The sequence below is a fragment of the Dermacentor albipictus genome, chromosome 8, assembly GCF_038994185.2.
Source record: "Dermacentor albipictus isolate Rhodes 1998 colony chromosome 8, USDA_Dalb.pri_finalv2, whole genome shotgun sequence".
In the NCBI taxonomy this organism is placed as follows: Eukaryota; Metazoa; Arthropoda; class Arachnida; order Ixodida; family Ixodidae; genus Dermacentor; species Dermacentor albipictus.
In genome coordinates, this window is record NC_091828.1 from 63,586,165 (window position 1) to 63,607,778 (window position 21,614).

At 45.2% G+C, this 21,614-nt stretch overlaps 1 protein-coding gene across 7 annotated transcripts in view; it reads right to left on the reverse strand.

Moving 5' to 3' along the window:
- The window catches only part of LOC139048802 (uncharacterized), an 83,907-nt gene extending 62,629 nt beyond the window's left edge, over positions 1–21,278 (reverse strand). For 2 of the 7 annotated variants that reach the window (XM_070523508.1, XM_070523502.1), the window contains exons 1-5: positions 21,086–21,164; positions 15,936–15,956; positions 8,064–8,084; positions 6,623–6,635; positions 2,693–2,799 (exon numbers count right to left, since the gene is read on the reverse strand). In XM_070523508.1, the coding sequence (XP_070379609.1) occupies positions 2,693–2,799; positions 6,623–6,635; positions 8,064–8,084; positions 15,936–15,956; positions 21,086–21,149 (226 nt within the window). In that variant the 5' untranslated portion in view covers positions 21,150–21,164. Of the gene's footprint in view, positions 1–2,692; positions 2,800–6,622; positions 6,636–8,063; positions 8,085–15,935; positions 15,957–17,922; positions 18,226–18,518; positions 18,610–21,085; positions 21,165–21,186 lie in introns of those variants that run through there. The other 5 variants (XM_070523504.1, XM_070523507.1, XM_070523503.1 and 2 more) reach the window with 5 other exon arrangements.
- Positions 21,279–21,614: the final 336 nt, after the last annotated feature.

Here is a 21,614-nt window from a genome sequence, read left to right on the forward strand (position 1 = left end):
TAGGAGTTTTCAGGCACTAAATCAGGCGGGGGTATAGGGGGAGCTCGTTCCTTACGGAAAATCCTGTGAAACGCTGGAATTGCCTTCCAAGACAACGGGCCAGCCAAACGGTAAAAAGTCTTGGTACATCACAACACCTGCCCTATTCCTGCACGGCAGCATTTCTCCTGCAAATCATTTTCAGGGGAGACATCTCTTTAGAAGGCTGTTTAAACATCAATGTGTAAATTTATTTAGCAACAAAAGATTCGTTTTAAAAAATGCTCAACATGTCTGAAAACAGTACTTATAGTTTTGAGCTAGAGTTTGCAGTGCTACCTATATCGGTGGTGTATACTTGTGGTTTGGTTGCTGACTTTTCCGCCGATGAAAAATGGGGCGTACATTCCGTGGATTTGCCAAACATTATTAGCCCTGCAAGGCCTAGTAAGGCTACGTGTTCTCTTAACACCGCTCTTGAACAAAAAAATGCGCTAATACTCCTGTGCTGGAATGATTCCAACCCATGACACAAGTGTTCATCAACAAAAGTGGCCCAGCTGTTTGGCGCTGCACCACGAGTGCCCGCAGGTGGTTGGGGAACAATGCTCAGTGATTGCGCTGACTGCCTCAACATGAAAGACTACGCAAAAGAAGGAGAAGGTTGCCATCTACCCCTAACGTAGAATGAAGCTACAAAGGAAACCCATACAGGTTTCTCAGAAAGAAGGAAGAATAAAAATAAAAAATAAAAGAAGAAATAAACCGCACTGATTTATTTTGTAGCTTCATCCTACTGGCGGGTGGGTGAAAATATTTCTCTTGCAAGAACCTTTCACCGACTTGCAGGATTCCGCAGAACTCAATTGCGAAAAGCAGGGAGACTTCGTGCGCGACCGCCAGATGGCGCACCATGTATGGAGGGGAGCAGTGTTTTCAAAGAACTCAATTAAGGGAAGCACGGCGGGAGAGAACTGGGCTACAGTGTGCATATTACACATGACGCGTTTTGTCGGTGGCCATACGGTGTCCAGCAGGATTGCTCAAATGCAAACCGCAATAATGTCGAGAGTCATCTGAGAGCAGTTCGGCACGTTGAATTTCTTTCTAAAGAGAGGCTTAACACCCAAGCACACCAGTCAAGTAATGTGGAATATAAACAGGGCAGCGCTATGTCTTCGAACATAATATTGTGCTGCTACTAGAATCCCAAAATAATCAATCATTGTTCTGCTCAAGCAATCCATCGTGCGATAAAGGTGAAGCCCGGGTGACATAATTTTATGCTAGATGTGGCAATATTGGACGCTGTAATTTATTGTGGCATCGACACTTCTTTAAAAACATCGAAACATGCAAAACGTCCACTTTATTTGAGGATATCGAGCCGGAACCCATACCTTTGAATTTAGTTTACTGTCTAAAAAATCATGCAAATGTTTTTATTCTTATGCTTTTCCTGCAAACTAACAATTTCGTTGGCCTTGATATAAGCCGAAGCTTCTGATCTTCTAGTTACGGCATTGACGTAAAAACATTGCCCGCATCTCGCCCATGGTCTAAAACTACATGTTAGGTCGAACTGGGATGATGTGTGGAAAGAAAAAAAAACAGTTTTAAAGTGATACATCATTAAATATGTGACACCTAACGTCCACGGCGGATGCGCCAGCTATTCAAAGTACCACGGTAGAAATGCTCAAATGGCAAACATTCAGAGTATGCTGGGCTACAGTGCAGCAATGAAGATTGATTTTTAGAGCGTGGCCAACAGTACTGCTTCAGAATTCCCTACGAATTGAAAAGTAAACCACGTTCCCAACCCTGGTTTTGCGATATCTGCAATCCAAGGAGTATTAAAACCATCAGCTCATTTCAATAATAACCTCATGTTCCTAACAGTTGTGTTCATTCTGAGATGAGACCTAGCCATGGCGGCTTTTAGACTTTGCTTCTTTCCGTTAGCAACGACCATATGTGGCAAACCGAATTCCAATTTAGGTAGGTGACCTGGGTCCTATGGCCATTATCATGTTGCATATGCAAGGTAAGTGCCGGAACCATCCACCGTAGTTCCGATGTTATCAATATATTCTGGTGTTGTTGATGGAATATATTCTGGTGGTCAAGTTATTAGTGCAAGGGGAAGCCACTATAAATAATAGATAATCTAGAGATACCTATGAAGGAAGATCGGGCCTTGATGTGGTAACCTGTGATCGAACAACAAATGTCGCTGGATCAAGTGGTTTTACGAACGAACTTCTGTTTGAACTCAGCTTCTCAGAAGGGATGTTAAAGCGACATCCCTCGTTCTGCCATAGTTCATTCCTAGAATTAACATATTTCCGAATCCTCAAACCACCCTGCCCGTGCCTAACCAGTTTAGAGGCTACAATCAAATTAGGTCCTCAGAATATTATATCCTGGCCAATAAAAATGCGTGTGTGTTTGATTACGAGTGGCAACCACTGGCGTGGTTTTTCTTTTCTTAACTACGTGGTTGGAGGTTTCGCTGATGTTGATGATCCAGCATGGCCACGACCATGAGAATGATGCGGTATTTTCTAGCCTCTAACAACAACCAGAAGCGGGACAGAGCAAACCCAGTGTCCATCTGTTAACTGCTACACATCGCCGTAGATTGAAATAAATTATTAATAAGCGTAGATGCGTAGAAGCCTGAAGGAGCCATGACAAGGCCCGTACTCACCGAGAAAAACCAGGAGCGTGACAAATAATAGAGACAGGAGCACGCCGATTGCCACCATACAACACGCTAGCAGGAATACCGAGTGCCAGGAATCATTGTCGCGTTCACTGTGAGTAGGAGCAGAAGGTGATTTTGTTAACTTCCTACTCGGCAGCTGCCTTCTTGTCTACAGAGATCGAGTCAATGCTTGAGGTAGGTGCTGAACAACACAGCCACGAGACGTAGGCGGCGCTAATTTCATCTTGAACATTCTTGATAGCCGCGTTGACTGTAGTCATTCTTTCGCTACTTCCTTGGCAAAATTAAAGCACACGTTATCTCTGAGAAAGTTGCAATTGCGCGTTGATTGCAGTAAATTAATTCTGCGTGCTTTCTAAACATTTATATGGTTTAAGAAATGTGGTTGTAAAAGTTGTAAGCATCCCTTGCTTTTTCATAATAGGGCTCAACGCGAATGGGCGAGCCCAGGGAAAAATCTGACCATCAAAAATTTTCATTTTTGCCTCACTTACGAAATATGTACACAACATCGCGATTGATAAAAGAAACAAAACTGTCAACATGAAAATAAAAAAATATATACAGATCAGCTGTGGAAACACAAGATGGTCCATGGGCACGAATAATAAATGGCAGTTTAGGTAAGATAACGCAGAAATAGGAAAACCCATTTCTCTATTTGAAGACTGCTTAATTTTTGAGTGCTTTACCACGCTTGTGATAAGTGAAATTTTGTATATGGCATAACTGAAAAAATTATGTGGCACATAGGTGTACCACTGATTATACACATTGGGCCACATCTCAGCAGCCGCAAATCTAGTGTTATGCGCGCGAGAAACAAGGTAATTGATTAAGAACGTGGTGGCTGCTTTTTTAAGAAGTGTCTTATACAGCGGTTGTGCCGACTGTTGTGCACTTCTGCTCCAGCTGCTAACAAGAATTTGTACAATATATTTTGCGTGACTCTAAGCTTCTATTTATACTCGTTATCAACAATAATAGTGATAAATTTGGAAGGTGATTCAACTTTCAATTGAAATCGACGAGAGACAAAGTCTTCCTTAGCGAGATAGAAGACTCATGTAAGGTGCACGTGAATGTCACCATTTGAATAGTTTCAAGGTTCTTTGCAATGGCTAATTGTTCGAGCTGTTGTTTCGAGCTTCGTTGTGCTACTACTCTCACAGCGTGGATTGGAGAACAATTTGTTTCACTGCATTACCTGTCGAATGGGCCCAGAATTTGAGCTTGCATTATCATCGGAATCGGCTGCTATGTTTAGACGGCACTACTGAGCTGCAGCCTGCAGTGAACACGCCACCGCACAATGTTGCGACATCTGCATTGACGTAGTGTTCTTGACAGGTATCGGTACCCGCCTTGCTTGAGTGCTATTCACGTTTGGATGGAGCTCCGCCGCCGGTGTTCACACAACATGCGGGGTTAAGTTTGCGCTAAATGAGGAACGCGCTGCAGAAACTTCCCAACAGCAGGTACTGTTCAACCGCCCTTGGACGGTTACTACCCGTGCGAAAACAGCGACACCGGCTGGGCCTGCAGAGTCGGCATAGGCTGTTACAATATGTTCGAACAAGCAAACATCTCCCTTGAATATTCTCCATGATTGGCTTAGTTGCATTGGCACTGCATAGCTAAACACGAGGTCGTGGATCAACTCCCAGCCATGGCATCCGCATTTTACATCGGCAAAATGCAAGACGCCCGTGTACCATGTAGCCGGCACCTATTACAATAAAGTCGCAGTTTCGCCCGAAAGGCAAGGAATCAATTGCGACAGCAAATGAGTAGACAGTTATATGAAGGACTGAAAGTGGTGTTGTCGGCCTTATTAACTTGGAAGCAATCGCTTACTACATAAATTGACAAGCATCGTGTGTGCCCTCCCCCCCCCCTCCCCCGCATATAGGAACATACCGGGCTCGATCAGCGCGGACACTCCTTGTCTAAGTGCTTGCGTGAGCAAGGGCGGCAGATGCAGCGAGTGAAGTCACCTTCGTGCTGTCTGTCGCTTCAACGCAAACGATGTGGCGAATATCCAGTACGCACGAAACTATGAGGAGTCTGCAGATCGCTGCGAAGATACGGCTCGCGCGAGTGCACGCAGCCGCACAATGTACACACTTGGGGGTAGAGAAGATATCTCCCACGTCCCTCCAGCCTCCTGCTTTCCTCCCTTCGTGAAATACGCAGTTACTGCTGAAGCACAACGCCGGCTCCTCCCTCGCTCCCTTCTGCCCTTCCTTCTGCCCTTCCTCATGGCATTTCGTACGACGGAAGAGGGCGCGTTTGCTCTCCGCCTACCTACTACTGTCCAAGATTTTTTTTTTTCACTCAAGGTTGAAGCACGGCGTATGTGACACTCCGTCTGTGCTTGTCTTCTGTTAAGGTTTTTGATGTCAACTTTGGTCCCTATGATGCAGCAGCAGGTGTTCGCCATACTACATGACGAATAACTCTCCTCAATTTTATCCGAGGGTGAGCGGTATTCAGCCCCGTCTCAACGGGTCCTCTAGGACAGCAGTTCAAAGCTTTAGCAGGAGAGCTGCAAATGCACTCTATTCCTGCCGCTTTTCAGAGAACGCCTTTCACGCCAACGCTTTAGCGAACTGCGCAAGGCATTCACCGGGTGGGCTCCACTCTTGAACTTGACCGTGTGCCACTGAGTGTGCAGAAAGCGAGGGAACATTCCTCAGTGTTCCCAGGCACCGGAGCGTCACGCTTCTCGCCTCGGAGACCACGCACGGACTTCTTGGAGGCGCCACTAGATGGCCCAGTAATTGCACAAACAAGCGGGAAAGGAGCTCGGTTGCCTCATGACGCGGTTCTCCGCTTTCGCATCCACTGACACGTCATCCATTTCGGATGACACGGGAAGGGATCGCGGTGATGCCACTGAATTGCACCAGGCTTACCTAGAGAAGTGCGAAAGAGGAGTCTGGATGCAAAACACGTTTCAATTACCTGTGGAAATAAGCGCGCTATATTGCCGACGGTAATCGTGACACGGGTTCTGACTGATTATTTTGGCAACGAGGCCTTATAATGCACCTTCTACTGTTCACGAGTCTTCGCAACTGGAGCACGAACACGTCTAGAGGAAATTCTCCATCTGCAGTTCAAATTCTGACGTAAACAGGAATCGTATAGGTAATGTGAGTAATGTTCTTCAATAAACGTATTAAGACTTAACCAGTCGGAAATTTTATTTATAATAACTGGCGACGCAGAAAATCACTTGCAGTGTTCAAGTAATTCATATTCTTATACAACACGCCAAGAGCTTCAACGCACTGGCTTGCGCGCGTGATGTTCTTAAGGATGTTGTGTTTCCCCTACTTAGGCTTCCGTCCTTAATCCAATGGGCACAGTATCGATGTTATGTGCTAGCGTTGCTCTGTTTCTATCCTACTTTGAATTAATTTTATTTATGTTTTCATTATATATATGTGTGTATAATATGTATATAATCATCCCGAAAGTCATAGTAACGAATGGTCCGTAGGGCACATGACCAGTACAACATATTGGCCCCTTATTAGGCTGCACTATTTCTTCGATTGGCCAACGAAAGAGGCTAGAACAATGCCTGATACGAACAGGTTGTGACTCTTTTGGAAACGTTTGTCTTTTAAAAATAAGTCAAAACTATAGATTCCACACTGCGCAATACAAGCTTACCTACACACTATATGAAATGACAGTCATTTATAATAATGCCTCTCAGTTACCTGTATTCACCACCTTAGAAGGTTTTTTTTTTAACTGTATTCTTGTCTTTCTAAACTTGAGTGAAGAAAAAGAGTGTTACTTTTTTTATGCTCTGAAGACCATGTAAGGAAATGAAAGAAACACCACATTTTACTCATAAAGATGAATCCTGGACGAGCTCGCCCAGTAAGTTCTTACCCTTGTGTTGCTTCTGGAAGTGAAAGACCAGAGCAACTTAGCTATGTGTATGAGTTCAATAATGGGTTGTTTACTTAGTGCTCTGAGCATGGGCCCGCCACAGATGTGCTTCGTAAGACATCACGTGCGCACTACGATGTAAGGACTATTTGGAAATTTCTATTAGAATAGAATATGAGGTATTCTCTGTGTGAATGTATAAGTAGACGCAAATCTTGGCAAATGCTTATCTTCTATGAAGTGAATGTATTTGAGGAAAAAATAATTGACAGTCTATGTTTATTAATATGACTGCGTCGCTTGTAAAACACCAAGCACATCTGATTGTTATTTCTAATCACATAGCGTGCAAACAGAATGCACACATGTGTTTTTATGCTTGCCACGTTTCTCTCCTTCATACCTTTAAGATACATCTCAAAATAACTATACTTCACGCAACACCATGTTCATATTTTCGTGCACACCTGGTATATTAAGTATAGTCTTAGTGTGCCGAGTTCGCATGCTCTTTCGGTGGCACAGAAATGTTCATGGAGTTCAGCGGCCTAACATATGCTCGTGAATATCCTTCAAATAAGTTTACATTGCAGGGGCAACTTCAAATAATCTAAAGCAAGAGAGGAGTATTTGGATATCGCTTTCCCAGGCCTTGGTACAGCAGTGGCCGTAAAGACAGGCTCATGATGATGACCATGATGTTTCCTAAACTGGGGTTTGTAGTAATTTGTCGTGAATAGTAATATTTCCGTTAAAAAAGAAGCTAAATATTTATCATGCTCTCATGTATAAAGCAAACGCTAGAAACGGCATGAACGAGCTACGTCGTACGCATTCGATGCTACAGGAAGCACATTAGCAAAGGTACGCTACAAACGCCACTCACGTTTGTACACTCGCGTTTTTCGTCCACCACAGTTTCCACCAGCAGTAGGTTCTTTGGCTATGCAGGAACCACATGCGCAATCTTAAATCACGCATGTTGCGATGTAAGTGCACGTCAGAGCAGTGTTTGAAAGCGAATTTTTTTGAACATCAAGAACCTGTCGCCTGAATTTATACTGGAAGCAAAAAATACATCTAGACCACCTTGTGCCTTTTGGCGCATATTTACGATAAAAATGAGAGTTTTATATTCTCCTCGTGTAAAGAATTCGAGTGAAAATTGGTACAATTGAATTTTACAAATCCACGCTCACTGAGTGGAAATGTTGCAAAGAAATAACACTTTGATTATGCTCAAATCTTCATACATTGTCAAAAGTATGGCTTTAACTTTGAGTTCAGTATTACCATACCGTTCGTGTCATAAAGCATAGCCAAGTACGTAAAATTGTAAAGTGGACCGGCTCATGGTACTGTCGCGCTTGAAAGTTGTGTTTTGCACGCCAAGCAAGTACGGACACAATAAGGCATTCCCACTCGGGAAAGCAAAACCCACCTGTGCTCAGTTGTGATGCACCTAGAAAAAAGGAATGCAAATGATAGTCATAAATGTAATTCATCTAACATGCCTCTTCATTTGCATCTTAACGTGCCTCCTTACGAGTAGTTTTTTTTATCTCAAGCTAGATCTTTGCAGACCTCTTGTTTCAGCATACTAAAATACATTTTAACAGAGTGCAGTATCTTTCTGTGGTTATATACCGTCGACATTATTTTGTTTCAGAAAACGTGCTTTTGTATAGCTTTCCTGCTATATATCCTGCTGCATCAGGCCGACTGTAGGATCTTGCTAACAAATCAACCGGAATGTCACCAAACCTTCAGGGAGGAATTTAATATGTAAGACTTCCTTACATAATTACAGTGATTAGTGATGAATGTCCAAAATGTCGTCAATAATTGACAATTGCTACGGATGCCCGTGTTACCAAAATAAATTATTATTAGGTGAGGCTGGGATCACGCATTGCAACGTCGTAAGTGAAGTTCTGGCTTTAGACGGCGCAACTTGTCAATAATAAGGCAAAAGCCTCAGACTGCTGATGGGTGGAAAACTCCGACGACCACCCGGCATCATGGCACCAAAATTCAAGCACATCCGCCAGTAAGCTATCCATTTCTTCTTCAATAACAAAGCTCGATTATATCTGCTTGCGTGGAATGGACACCCTTCAAGATCATCAGCGTGGCCATAAAATAATGTGTCGGCGCGTGCTTTTTCTGGTTTTGTTCTTATTTGCCGAACAATGTCTACGCGTCTTATGACGTTTGCAGGAGTACAAGTATCCCTGCGAGAATCTGAAACAATTTTTTTTCTTGTTGAAAGTTAGCGCTGCATGTTTGTCTGATCTGCCTTCCCGTGTCCCTCTCATTCTGCCTGCGCTGCAAGAGCGTAGAAGGCACCATATGTACAAGTCCCTGTGGCTACCCTCTTGTATTGAAGTGTTAAAATTTAAAAAAAATTATTTATTGAACCTGCTTGTTTGTCCTGATGCTCTTCACACACTTGCCACGACCGTTGTACCGTGCTTATCCGCACGCAGAAGCAGTTGCAATGTGTAGGCGACCGAGCAAGAGGAAAGAGTAACGAGAAAAATAACTGGAGAGAAAAGAATGGGAAATAACAAAGCAGTCGAATTATACTGTCAAAGTAATTTGATAAATGAGAAGAAAGGGGTTAACCGAGGGACCCGATATTTATTAGTCATATCATAAGAAGGCAGCGAACACTGACGCCAAGGACTATATAGAGGAAATTACTTGTGCTTAATAAGTAAAATAAAGAAACGATAAATTAATGAAGGTAAAAGTGGATGAAACAACTTGCCATAGGTGGGCAATGATCCCACAACCTTCGCATTTCGCGTACGATGCATTACCAATTCAGCTGCCGTGGCGCCGTTTCCCTGTGCACTTTTTTGGGGGTATTTATGTTTCTTAGTAGAACCAGGGTGTGTAATTTGAGAGCAATTTGATAAATCTATCGTGAACGAGGAGAGTTATCTCTTCGTCCTCTTTAGCCTGTGTTAAAATTTTCGTTGACCTTTAGGAATTAGTTACATACATCTTGTTTGAATGAGCGACCACGGAGTATCGGTTCATTTAGACAGCGAAAATAAACATGAATGAACCTGATTATGCAGCATATCTTGTTTACTCCAAGAAGAGGAAGTTTTTGAATTATGGAAGGATGACTGAAGAAAGGTGACAGAAGATGCGTCTTGAAGCAACGGACAGCGGAATTAATATTTCTTTAGTATGCTCGGAAAATTCATGCAAGTAGAAGCGCGCCCCAAGCCTGGTGAATTTTAGCGAATAGCAGTTGCTTCGTCGAGCGCAGTACATTGAGTGTGGCTCCTTCGCATTCTGATGCCAAATGGCTTATCTGCAAAAAAATTCACAAGACACTGCCTATTCGGTACGCCGTAAGGCGCAAGGACATTTTCTGCTTCTAGAAAAGCGTACATGCTAAGGAAAATTGAAATTGCCTGCCCTAGAATAAGATGCCCAAAAATGTTTAAGCGACAATTTTTGTGTTGTCACGACCCCTGTCTTTCTACGTCCGAAGGCCGACCAATTAGGTACAGGTATTTTTGCTTCGTATTTTAACTACGAAGCTTCCAGCTTAACCCAACAATACCATTTGTTTACCAACTTAGCTAGTGCATGTTTATTCACAATTCATAGTGCCAGCCAGTGTACATGATAACTCTCTTACCAGACGTTCCTAGGTAGCTCTCAAATATAGAACGACACTTCACGTGTGTTCTAAAGATCTCTATGGACCCGTGATTGAGTCAGCTTTCATGCTCCATGGGAGACACATGGAAGCTTTAAATTGTGTGCACTTTCAAACGGGTTGTTGAAACTCGAAAGTCAATTTCTATGCAATTGCAGCTACCGCACAAGGATGTTCACAGCAAAGTAATCCATAAGGCTGCCACAAAGGCACGACAAGCGTAGAAAGAAGCACTGCAATGCAATTTGGTCACTTCGAACGCTTAAACTAAACACTAAAGTGTACAGCAGCTATTCTAATTGCATAAATAACTAGTATTTGCTTGTTCCCCGGGGGAGAATATCTGCGACCACACATGGAGCTTAACAAAGAAGAAACAGTCATACTACGCCGACTTCAGATGCACGAATACCTGCCCGGTACAATACTATACGCAGTATACCCCTCAACATTACCAAAGGACTGCCAATTCTGCGATAGACCAGAAACCCTTTACCACATGGGCTGGGAATGCAAAAATAACCCGCGAACATAGCGTACCCAAGCAGCAAACCCAATCAGTGGGAGGTACAACTGATAAGCCCTAAACCAGAGGACCAGCTATGGCTGATGAACTGGGACAGGCTATCAGCACAGGGCCACGGCTATCGGGAGTACTGTCGCCGCCCACCTTCAGCATCAACAGCTTGGTCTCCGAGATAAAGTTTATTCTCTCACACGTGCTCCGGTGCACCTGACTTTCAAGAAAAAGCAAACCAATCTATTTACCGAAGAGTCCCGCGAATAATTTAATCGAGTTCACACCGATTTTATGGCGCATGTCTAAACAAGGAAGTTTAGAGGGATGGACAAAAAAGTCAGTATCGATGTTTGTAGATTTTGAAATTGACATGTAGACCAAAAAGTAATTCGCATCATTTTTTTTCTTCAGTTTCCGTTTTTAGACAACGCGACACCACGACACGACATCTCTTTGTCGAACCCTCTCCGTGGCCATGAGCTTGGTGTAAAATGAACTGCCGCGGCATTGCCATCTTCACTGAGTGGAGATATGTATACCTCACGATCGGATAGGTAATAACTTCAACAGCAAGGGTGACACGGACCGCTTTACCGCGCCGCATAACCAAGCTTCATTTGATGTCGCTGCTATGTCACATAACGGTCGCGCTGCAAGGCGCATTGCGCGGCGCTGCTGCGTAATCATGTAAACAGAACAAATTTATTTGGCAACCGTTATTTCCCCTAACGCAATCATTTTGAAATGCAGAAACTTGGAAGCGGGCTGTTTCGACGATCACTTTATCTTCCACATGTATACTTATGCGGTAATCAATGTAAGTATACAGGCAATTCATGTAACTAGTTTATTTACGGCGAGTATTTAATGGAAAGAATTCATTTCATCTAAATTTATTTTATTACTTGTCTTGCAAATGATGTCTGCATGGGGAGATAAGTACTCAGTAGTAAAGTGACTCGAGCAACTTTCTAGGCTCCCTTTAGGTGTTTCAGCTATAAAAACGCTATTTTTTTCGCGGGTTCTGAGCCTATGAAGAGAAAATTATTTAACATTATTTTATTTATTGTTCAAGAACCGATCCATAGAAAGCATGCATATATTACCTAAAGAGAGCGAGGAGCCCAAATTCAGGGACGATACTAACAATACGATACAACTAGTTGATACGTAGCCATGAAGAAAGTCACTTTATTTAATAAAGTGTTAGGCCAGCTAAGTATATGATGCTTGCTCAGGTGGGTTATGAGGCTGGTTTTTGTGAACCATTTCTGTCGACCAAAAAGTAACGATCAAGATTTCCTAATTAAATAAACGACAATAGTATTTCAGGGGAACGTCACTTCATTTGTGAAGGAAACACGCGTTTGGCTCCAGAGATATTCATTGCAAAAGTTTACGCTTCCCTACGCTCATTCCGCGTTCAGAACGAACACAACACAACAACTCACCACTCAAGTGACAAGTCTTCTTTTTGGAAGCTTAAAGAACCTATGTGTTATCTGCTCTACCCCTCTTCTATACAGGCGTGCAATACAGAATCAGCTGCGTCATCTAGGGTGGAGGGGGGATTATTTCGGTTAAACCACTTCTCTGTTAATACAAAATTAGCCTTAAGAAGGACAAGTTTCATAATAAATGAATGGCGCACAAATGCTCTGTCAAATCTAATCAAATGTCGGTGTTCTAGAATACGAATCAGAATTGCGAAATTAGGAAAGTTCAATAACTTTTCTGTCGACGTATTAGCTACCTCACCTTTTTCGCTAAAGTTTTTCCACTAAGCAACTAAACCATCAAATACCAAGCATTTTCATTGCTAGCATAGTCTGTTTATTCAAGTTGCTGCACATTTTTATTTTAAGACGTGCAAATATACACAATGAAGTAGACGTGCGTATGAAGCGATTTATAGCCGGTGTATTGACCCTGGTATCTGCTGAACCTCTGATGAAATTCTGAAATTATTTACAAATTATATTGACAAATGATTCTGCGCTGTAAATTCTGTGTGAAGACTCGTAATGTTAGCAAATTTTAGGTTCAATTAGGCATCACAGGAAACCAAAACAAGCAATCATTGTATTGTTCATGCTAGAGTCGTAGAGTTAATTTTCATTCTCGTAGTTAAATCAATGGTGTCATGTTTCATATTTATGTACCTCCAGAATAAGCTATAGTGCGAGATATTGAGCTTCTCTGTCTCCCATCTATGGTTTTCTGTCACAACTATGACAAAAAATAATGGTTGCACACGCAGTGGTTTAATCAGCCTTAAGAAATCTGTGAGTTCTTTAGAAAGCTGTTAAGAAACCGTTTATAAATAAAAATTTTTAGAAACCCTAGACTCAAGCGGTATTTTTGTGCTAAAATTTTCTATTGTCTTTCTTTTTGCCGCCAAATACTTGAGGGCGAGTGTAAAGTGATGATAGGAAGAGGGAACTCGAGGTGTTTAGGCTGAGGAGATATGTATCCAAGGCTAGTATACTTTTCAGCTCCGAAGAAACTAGTGAATTGGAAGACTTTGTAGATTTTCGTTCACTTTGCTACCACAGCTGTTTTGGGGCGAAGTATCACAAATATAGTGCACAGCACAAATATGGTAGACTCGTTAAACTGCACGTAACAAAATTTATTGGCTATTGGCTTTGGTGTTAGTGCTATCATTTGAGATTGTTCTTGTGGTTTTTCGAAGCGCCATTATTTTTAAAAAGTAGCATTGCTAGGCTTGAGCACGCCGGCTCGAGCGCTTGCAGCGGCGGCGCATTTCGAAGGGGGCGGAATGCCAGAATCTCCGGTGTTTAATGGTAATTCGGAGTGCGCCAGTGCACGGTGCCTCTTAATCATAATCGTAGTGATGGCAAATACAACGTAAGTTATTATTATATTTCAGACGTATGCTGAATTATGCGTAATTTATATGGAAAATTTGAAAATACTTTTAAGGGCCATATTTTTATCACTCTTGCCAATAACTCCAAGGACACGGTCTCGAATTCAAGGCAGAAGCATTTATTTGCTTGATTACCTGAGCGTTGTAATCTATTGATTATTTCTTTAGCAAGCGTGGACACTAATAAGAGTTTGCCAAGCGGTTTGCCATTGAACTAAGAGTCATGTCTCTTACATATTTTGTCTTTTGATTCGTTACGTTATTTCTGCCTCTTTTGTTTAGTTAATAATTCATTCCACGAGCCATGACGATTAATTACCCGAGCTACAGTACGCGCACAGCAGAAGTGAGAAGTCACTCGTTGTGCATCTTAGAGAATAGAAAGCGTTCTATTCCATGCATTCCATAAAAAACCGCTACGTGGTAATGAACTACGTAAGCGACGAACAAAGGCGCGCCGTAACAAAGGGGTTTGTCTTCACGAGCACTCATATGCATCGCATTAACACTAATGCACGTGCAGAGTGAAAGACAACCGCTGAGAAAAGAGAACCGGGCACGATATCTAATTACGAACTCCACTACAATAATTTTTTGAAAGATTGCGTTTGCCACGGGAAAGATTTTCTCGTAGTGACATGGCTTATTTGTATCCACACATTATGAGTAAGCGTTGCTTAAATACTATTTCAGTCTTCTCACTCACAAGCTTCCGAAATGTGCATTCATTGGAAGCCGTTCAACTTCCACAAAATTGAACAGATAATTCTTTTACTTATTCATTTAAACTTAAGCTTCGGGCACTCAAAGGTATTAGAAATATCCAGTTAAGTCGTACATTCTACCACCTGCAAATGATGGAACATTCAGAAAACCAATACAAGTGTATTTCTTGTTAATGTGAACGGGAGCGCACAAGCCGTGAGCTTGACGGAGTTTTGCCTTCTTCAACTTTATTTCTGAAGGTCTAGATAACTATAAGTCCTTGAATAAGGCAGATTTCTTTTGAGAAATAGCCTTTAGGAGCTCACTGGCACTCGCCTCCACTGACAATCACTGGCACTCACTCACACTGATCTCCACTGACTTTAACAGGCACTTAACCGCATTGACCTCCACTCACACTCACTGGCACTCACTCCCACTCACCTTCACGTACACTCGCTGGTGCTCACTCGAACTCACGCCTTTGGAATGAGTGGGAATTAGTGTGATTGAGCGAACTCATGAGTGAGTGTCCGACCTATGCCCCGTATATAAAGCAAGTATCATGCCGGAAGCCAGATGAACATACGTGAGCTTCACATCCGCAAATCGCCTGAACATGTGATCTGATATATCTAGGGTACACCATATAGAAGGTCGCTAGTCACCCTTGGCAACTGCATGAAGGAAGCTTCGAGCAGGGGATGTCTGCAAATTGATCACATGCTCTAGTTTCTTCTCTAAGCATATGGGTGCTGGGTTCCGAGTGAGACGACGAAGTAGGCCGGGCTTTCAGGCCAATGACATCACCTGTATTGTTACCCATTTGAATCCACAATGAGTATGACAGGAATATTAGAAGAAATAAAAGCAAGAGGCCGAGTTTCGGTAACAAGACTGTCCAATTTGCGAACGAGATTATTTTGATATGAAAATTAAGCCATGTTACACTGAATGCCTATGCCCGCAAAGTCCGGGTGTGGCTTCTGAGATCCACAGCGAGTTGGTGCACGCGAAAACTGAGAATTTATTCCTACCGTCAAGCAAGCATTCCTGGGGCAACGCGGTTTCGAATCGGGCTGCCGTCTAGTAAGAACCGGTTTGGCGCCGCCTCCGTTCCAACCCGCGTCCAATCGATGACGTGAAATAAAGTGAGGAGAATATCGCTTTCCTTAAATTGCACTTTTAGCTTCACTTTCTTTGCCAGCTTCCTCTTGTGTATATTCCAGCTATCTCTTTCTGTCGCCCGGCACAAAAATACACACACACTCATACACGTATAAACGCATGTTTTTGCCAGTGTGCCTGTGTGCGGGCCTATTATATATGCACATATGTAGGTGTATATAGGAGTCTACAAAGATAGCGACAAATAATATTCCAAAGAAGAGAGCCCTGCGCAATCGTTAACGGCAACCTACTCCTCATCTGATATTCTTTACTGGCAATGGACTCAGGCAAACAAATAGTGACCTTCCATGTAAAACAGAAAATGAAAGCGTTTACTTACTGTCTGAGTCGTCGAGCTCACCTGAAAAGCCGAAGAAACAAAAATCGTTGCGAATTAGATATCAAGTATCTTGTTTAACAAGTACCACTAGAGTTTCGCTCGATTTCAACACCAATACACCTGCGCGCCACATTGGCAAACAATTCGACGTTTGCAAGCTCTCTCGAACTTTTCTCCTTTTGTGGCTACATCGTGGAAACTTGAGAACTTGTTTTGAGACCAATGCCTGTAAATGTATCGCATTGCCTATGGCAAATTATAATATGACTTGACCAGAACCTCTACTAAGGAGCTAGGAGGGCGTGTTTCGGATATGGCTGCGTTTGTTTTGCTAACATATAGAATCTGTTAATGCGTTCTCCTATATAAAAAGATAACAGAGCAATAAGGCTTGTTCCATTCAACTTCTGATTGGGAAATTAGGAGGTTGGTATAAACAAAAATGGGAAGTCCCTAAATCAACAGGATGTCACGCTGTAGTAAACATATTCAGCGTGTAATGGAGAGTTCGATAGAACCAATCTGCTGGACGAAGACCTTCATTGTAGTAACACAGGGAGGTGAGCAATGTCTTGAAACAGTTCCGCCTGCAAGGGGAAGCACGTGCATCTGTCGCTTCACGTCGGACGAAACGTCGAATGCACAGCGCATACGAAGCCACAGGCGCTACACGCACTCTGCAAACATCGCAGATTGCTTTGAAGATGAGGCCGACGCGGGTGCGTACTTTAGCCACGTCGCAGACGCTTTCAAGACACACAAGCGCCGGCAACGCGTCCCTACGGCGCCCACCAAAGGTGTGTACGATGGCGTCCGCGATCGCCGCAGTTGTCTCCACTTTGAACGGAGCGTCGGCAGGGGAGGGCATCTAGGCGTCCTAGCAGGAGCCGGAGAAGAACGCCCACTCTCCCTCGCCTCACCCCCAGGTGTCGCGCACCACTGGAGAGGGCCCGCATCCAGGCCGCCGAAATTTAACTGCGTTGGCCGGCTCACTCTCACACGCTTTCACTCATACGGAAACTCATGGCGAAGGCAGAAATGCGCATGTAGTGTCCATATAGTTGCTATCGCAATGAGGAGATATCATTCGGCTTACGTGCATATACCAAAAAGATTTTTACTGCAAAGCTATATAAAGCTAGGGCGAATGCGCCGTCCGTGAAGAACCCGCCAAACTGCTCATTGGCGCCCATCGGCGCAACCGCGCCAACGGGCTCGTGCCACTGCTCGCGCGTTCGACATCGTCGTCTGCTCCCACAGCTGGCTCCGTTGGCGCCCATCATTCCAGTGTGGTACAGAACGGCCACGCGTGCTTCGTACGCCCGAGGAACAGCGAAAATATTCAGCTTTGTTGGCGGTATGCTCTGGCATTGCGTCTCTCGGCATCGTCGAGAGAACGCCTACACAGAGCGTCCAGCCACGCGAGCGGCACACGGACCGGCGCTGATTGGTCGGTGCTCATCGAGCCGTTTCCGGCGGCAAAAGCACGACCTGCTCAGATGTCTCTTTACGCCGAGCGACGCTGAGTGACCAAACACCAGAAAACATCGGAAAAACGCTGCGAGGCGGTCTTTACGAGAAACAACTCCGAGAGCAGCGGCGGAAAGGCGACCGTCGGCGTCGCTCTGGCTGCGACGCGGCGCGCAAGCGTTTATATTGCACCGCAGACCCAGCGGTACGTCAGCTCGCTTCAGCTGCATCGTCTATACTTCAACAACGCCAAGGTCGATCGAACCTTCTAATACGTCCGAGAGAACCTAGACCGCGACCTGCTGGATGAATTCGGGCGGCAAGATAACCACCACGTTCACACCGTCAACAAAGCTTGTGCGCCTAGATTCGTCAAACTGTTAGATTATATCGTAAACCTAGTTATCGCGAGCGAAAGGTCTGTTTGGCTTGGTTTTACAAAGACTATGCACAGATGTTTCATCAAAATTAAGCCACAGTCTTTCACAAACATAACACACTCTGCCGAAGCGGTTACCCGTGAAGTCGTCGTGAAACCTGGCCGTCGCAGTCGAGCTTGCCGGAAGCCGGAGGGTGTGGTTTGTCAAACGTTCATTGTGGCTGCCGTTACTTGCATCTACGGTTTCGTGTCCTTCGCCTTGTTTGTGTCGCTGAACCATGGTGGCAGCTGCAGAAGCTGCGATCATGGCACGCTTCGGCGCTTGGTAAGCTCATCAGAACGTGCTAATGTGGCCTCCCTTTTCTCCGGCCTTTCAGCAGTCAACTTTGCTGTTGCTTGATATTTCGCAGCTTGCCTTCCAGCTACATCGACTAGATGACTGAGTTCAGCTGTAGCTTGCGCTGAAGCGCACGCGCTGACGGCTAAACCAGCGTGCCATCCATGGCGAGACTGAGCGACCAAGCGGCGGCAACGCAGCGGTTAGAGCGATTGCCAAGTTACGTGGTGCCGCCTCGGCGACGCTCCTAGCGAGCGCAGCTGCAACATCTCTTCACTGCGGATTGTGTGGCATGACGTCACAACTGCCACGTTTACTTTCTGCCCGCTCAAGATAATCGCTATGCGATGAACGACCTTGCGAGAGATGGCGTAGAAGGGCTTTCGCTCTAATATACCTTGTCGGTGGCTGCTCTGAACGTCAGGTCGGTGCATCTGCCCGCGGTGGACGTTTCTCTCCGAGACATGGACCGACTTCTTCATGCAAGTCTGGGGGTACACAGGCGCCGCGTTCGACCATCGAGTCGACTAGCAAGCGCGCACCCGCCATGGTTGCTCAGTGGCTATGGTGTTGGTGCCTGTTCTTGAGAGTATCACAGTGCGCATGCGCGTCCATCCTATCTCACTGGTCTGTGTGCTCGCTCGCTGCGCACTGGCGCGCGGGCCGATTATCGTAATTTGCGTTGGTTGCCACCAGGGGTGCGATCGGAGATATTTGTTCGTTTCGCAGTCTGTCCAGCTGCTGCATCGTCACAAAGGGGCAGTATGTAAAATTTGTGGCAAGGCAGCGAGAGAGCTGCCAATTGGCAAGCAGCGAAGTCGCCGGACGACAAAGGTCCGGGGAGGTTGTCGTTGTTTTTGGTGAGGTCAAAATGACGGCAGGCTCATGTCCATCATTTTGATTACGAGCACGTCGTCTGCTAGGAGGAAAACGCGACTAGAGATGCGAAGTTCGAGCGATAATCCGCTAGGCTACGAGACTGGCTTCGCATGGCACGAATGGTTCACCGCCTGCTGATTGGCTACACTCTCACTCCCGTTTTAACAAATTTTGCATAGTGCAACTTTGTGACGCTGCAGCAACTGAACAGAGCGCGTCGAGATCGTCGAAGACAGCGCCGAGATCGGACCAAGGCGATCGAAGATGCTACGCCGCTGCTTCGCGAACAACACTACTGGCAGCGGCAGCCACAAATTCCTGTGAACGGCGCATTCGCGGGTGCGCAGCGAGCGAGCGAGCAGGCCAGCGAGACAGGATGGACGCGCGTGCGCGCTGCGACACTCTCGACAGCAGACACCACCGAGGAAGGAAACTCAGGAGAGGCCCTGACGTCACTCTTTGCGAAGCTAAAGTCGAAGCTAAAGCCGCAGCAATACTAAACAATCGTTAGCACGTTAGCATGATTCTGCCAAAGAGGGCAAAATTACCCGCAGATATTTCTTGGTCTGTTGCCATTGCCGTGGCGCGGTACATTGCGCACAGCGTTCCATGCGCGTTCTTTTCACGAACTTTGGTTCCTCGTGTCCCACCTGGCCACAGCAACATCCAGTAGAGCACGGTCCAGATAACGCAGTGCAACAAAACACGGAGACCAACGCGAACCTGCCCGCACGGCGCCTTTGCCACGGTACGAAACCTACGGAGCAACACGCGTGAGCGCACAGCAGCAAAACAAAGTCGCCATTGTGGCCCGAAACTCGTGACCATCGCAGCAAAGAAATAAAAAAAATCAGCAAAAAGAGGAGAATTAACTACGTCATTTCCTCCACACTTTTCTCCTAGCGGGCGGAGGGTGTAGGGCCTCTCCTCAGTTTCCTTCCTCCATGGCAGACACCGAGCCGCCAGACGGCGCACGCATGCCCAAGGACATACACGGCCACGGCCTCGCATGGTCTCCAAATCTATGAACGCCACTGTACGTTCGACCTGCCTCTTCCAAACGTGACGTAGACGACTTTATGAACGCGCGCTTTAGATGGGTGCTCGGTCCGGCTGATGACGATCAAACTCCCGCTCTCGTCGTGGGCAACTTCAACGTAGACGTGTCGCAGGCAGGCGGCAATTGTCTGCCCTCGTTCATGCTCGAACAGTTGGGTCTACAGTGCTACAGCAATGCCAATGTGTGAAGGACCAGGAGACGCTCGTGTTTGGGCTTAGCTTTCGTCAAGGACCTGTCCATCTTCATCACTGAACAATTGGCCGTCTACCGTAGTGACCACAAAGCCATAGTAAAGCGTGAAATATTAAAGAACACCAAAATAGCTATGTATCCTTGGGTTGTGCATTTATATCTACCATTTGTAAGCGTCGCTGGGCACCCACCTTTGCAGAGTGGAATTGCTGCCAAATTTTTTTTTTACTTTGACGTATCACATGCGAAAATAATTAGCAAGCGAATAGAGATTCTCCATTAGTATGGTTACAAAAGTCGCAAGCTCGGGCTATACTGCGAAGTGCGTGGTTTTGGTTTTATGGATCAGAGCATGTAAAAAGCTATTTGAACGAAATATGCAAATCTATCGGCAAACATCAATACGGTGTTCACGTTGCGTCCTGAAATGTATTTAGCAGCAAGACTAAACTTCCTACGAGGCGTCACTCTCATTTCACTAGACGCGAGATTCACACACTTGGTCTGAAGATCGCATCCTACTGCGCATTTCCTGCACGTTCACCACATGTCCAAACTTGGTGTGTAAAAACGACAACAGTTTTCTACCGACGTTAAATGAGCGTCCAGAGAGCGGTAACTGTAAGCATTATCATTCAAGAACATTTGTACATAAATGACTCATTCTCTTTATCGCATGTGAAAGGCCCGTTCGTGCGAGCCGTAGAAGGCGTCACTTTACCACTCCAATGAACACTACTAGGGCGTCTGTATCCCCTGCAGTTGCATTGTAATCCCAATATGGCTATATTCAACAAGGCATAATAATTAAATGCCAGAAAATGGGCATTTACCCTGGCACTCGTAACGCTGCGGTTTGGTTGATGCCCAGCGATTACGTTGAATCGTTACAAGCATGCCAGAAGGCTGCAAAATGGGCGACGAATCTCCTCACCCATATTTAGGCTCCAGCAGCTGAGTGCGTCCCGACGCGTCTAAGGAATCTTCACAGCGAGAGGCGACCCACCGGACAGCAGCAGGAACAGTCTTCTTCTACTGCTACCACGAGGCTGCAGCGCTCGTGCATCCCTCCCATATAAAGCGAGGCGGAATTAGCGTATGGAACGCAGGCCTTAGCAGACCTGCGGTAAATGCGCAGGTTCGGGGCCAGAGACCGCACGTTCTCAATTTTGGGCGCGTAGCCCGGATCAAACCGCCTTGCTCTCGATACAATACACGGATGTTCTCGTCCTATATGCCGAGATAACGGATCTCGCTTTTGGCTCAATGTCACTTGAATCACACATATATACAGAACTCTTAAGAGCGACCAGTCGTCCCAGGGGTAAATATCCAGCTGCACGTAGCGAACACATTTTTAGG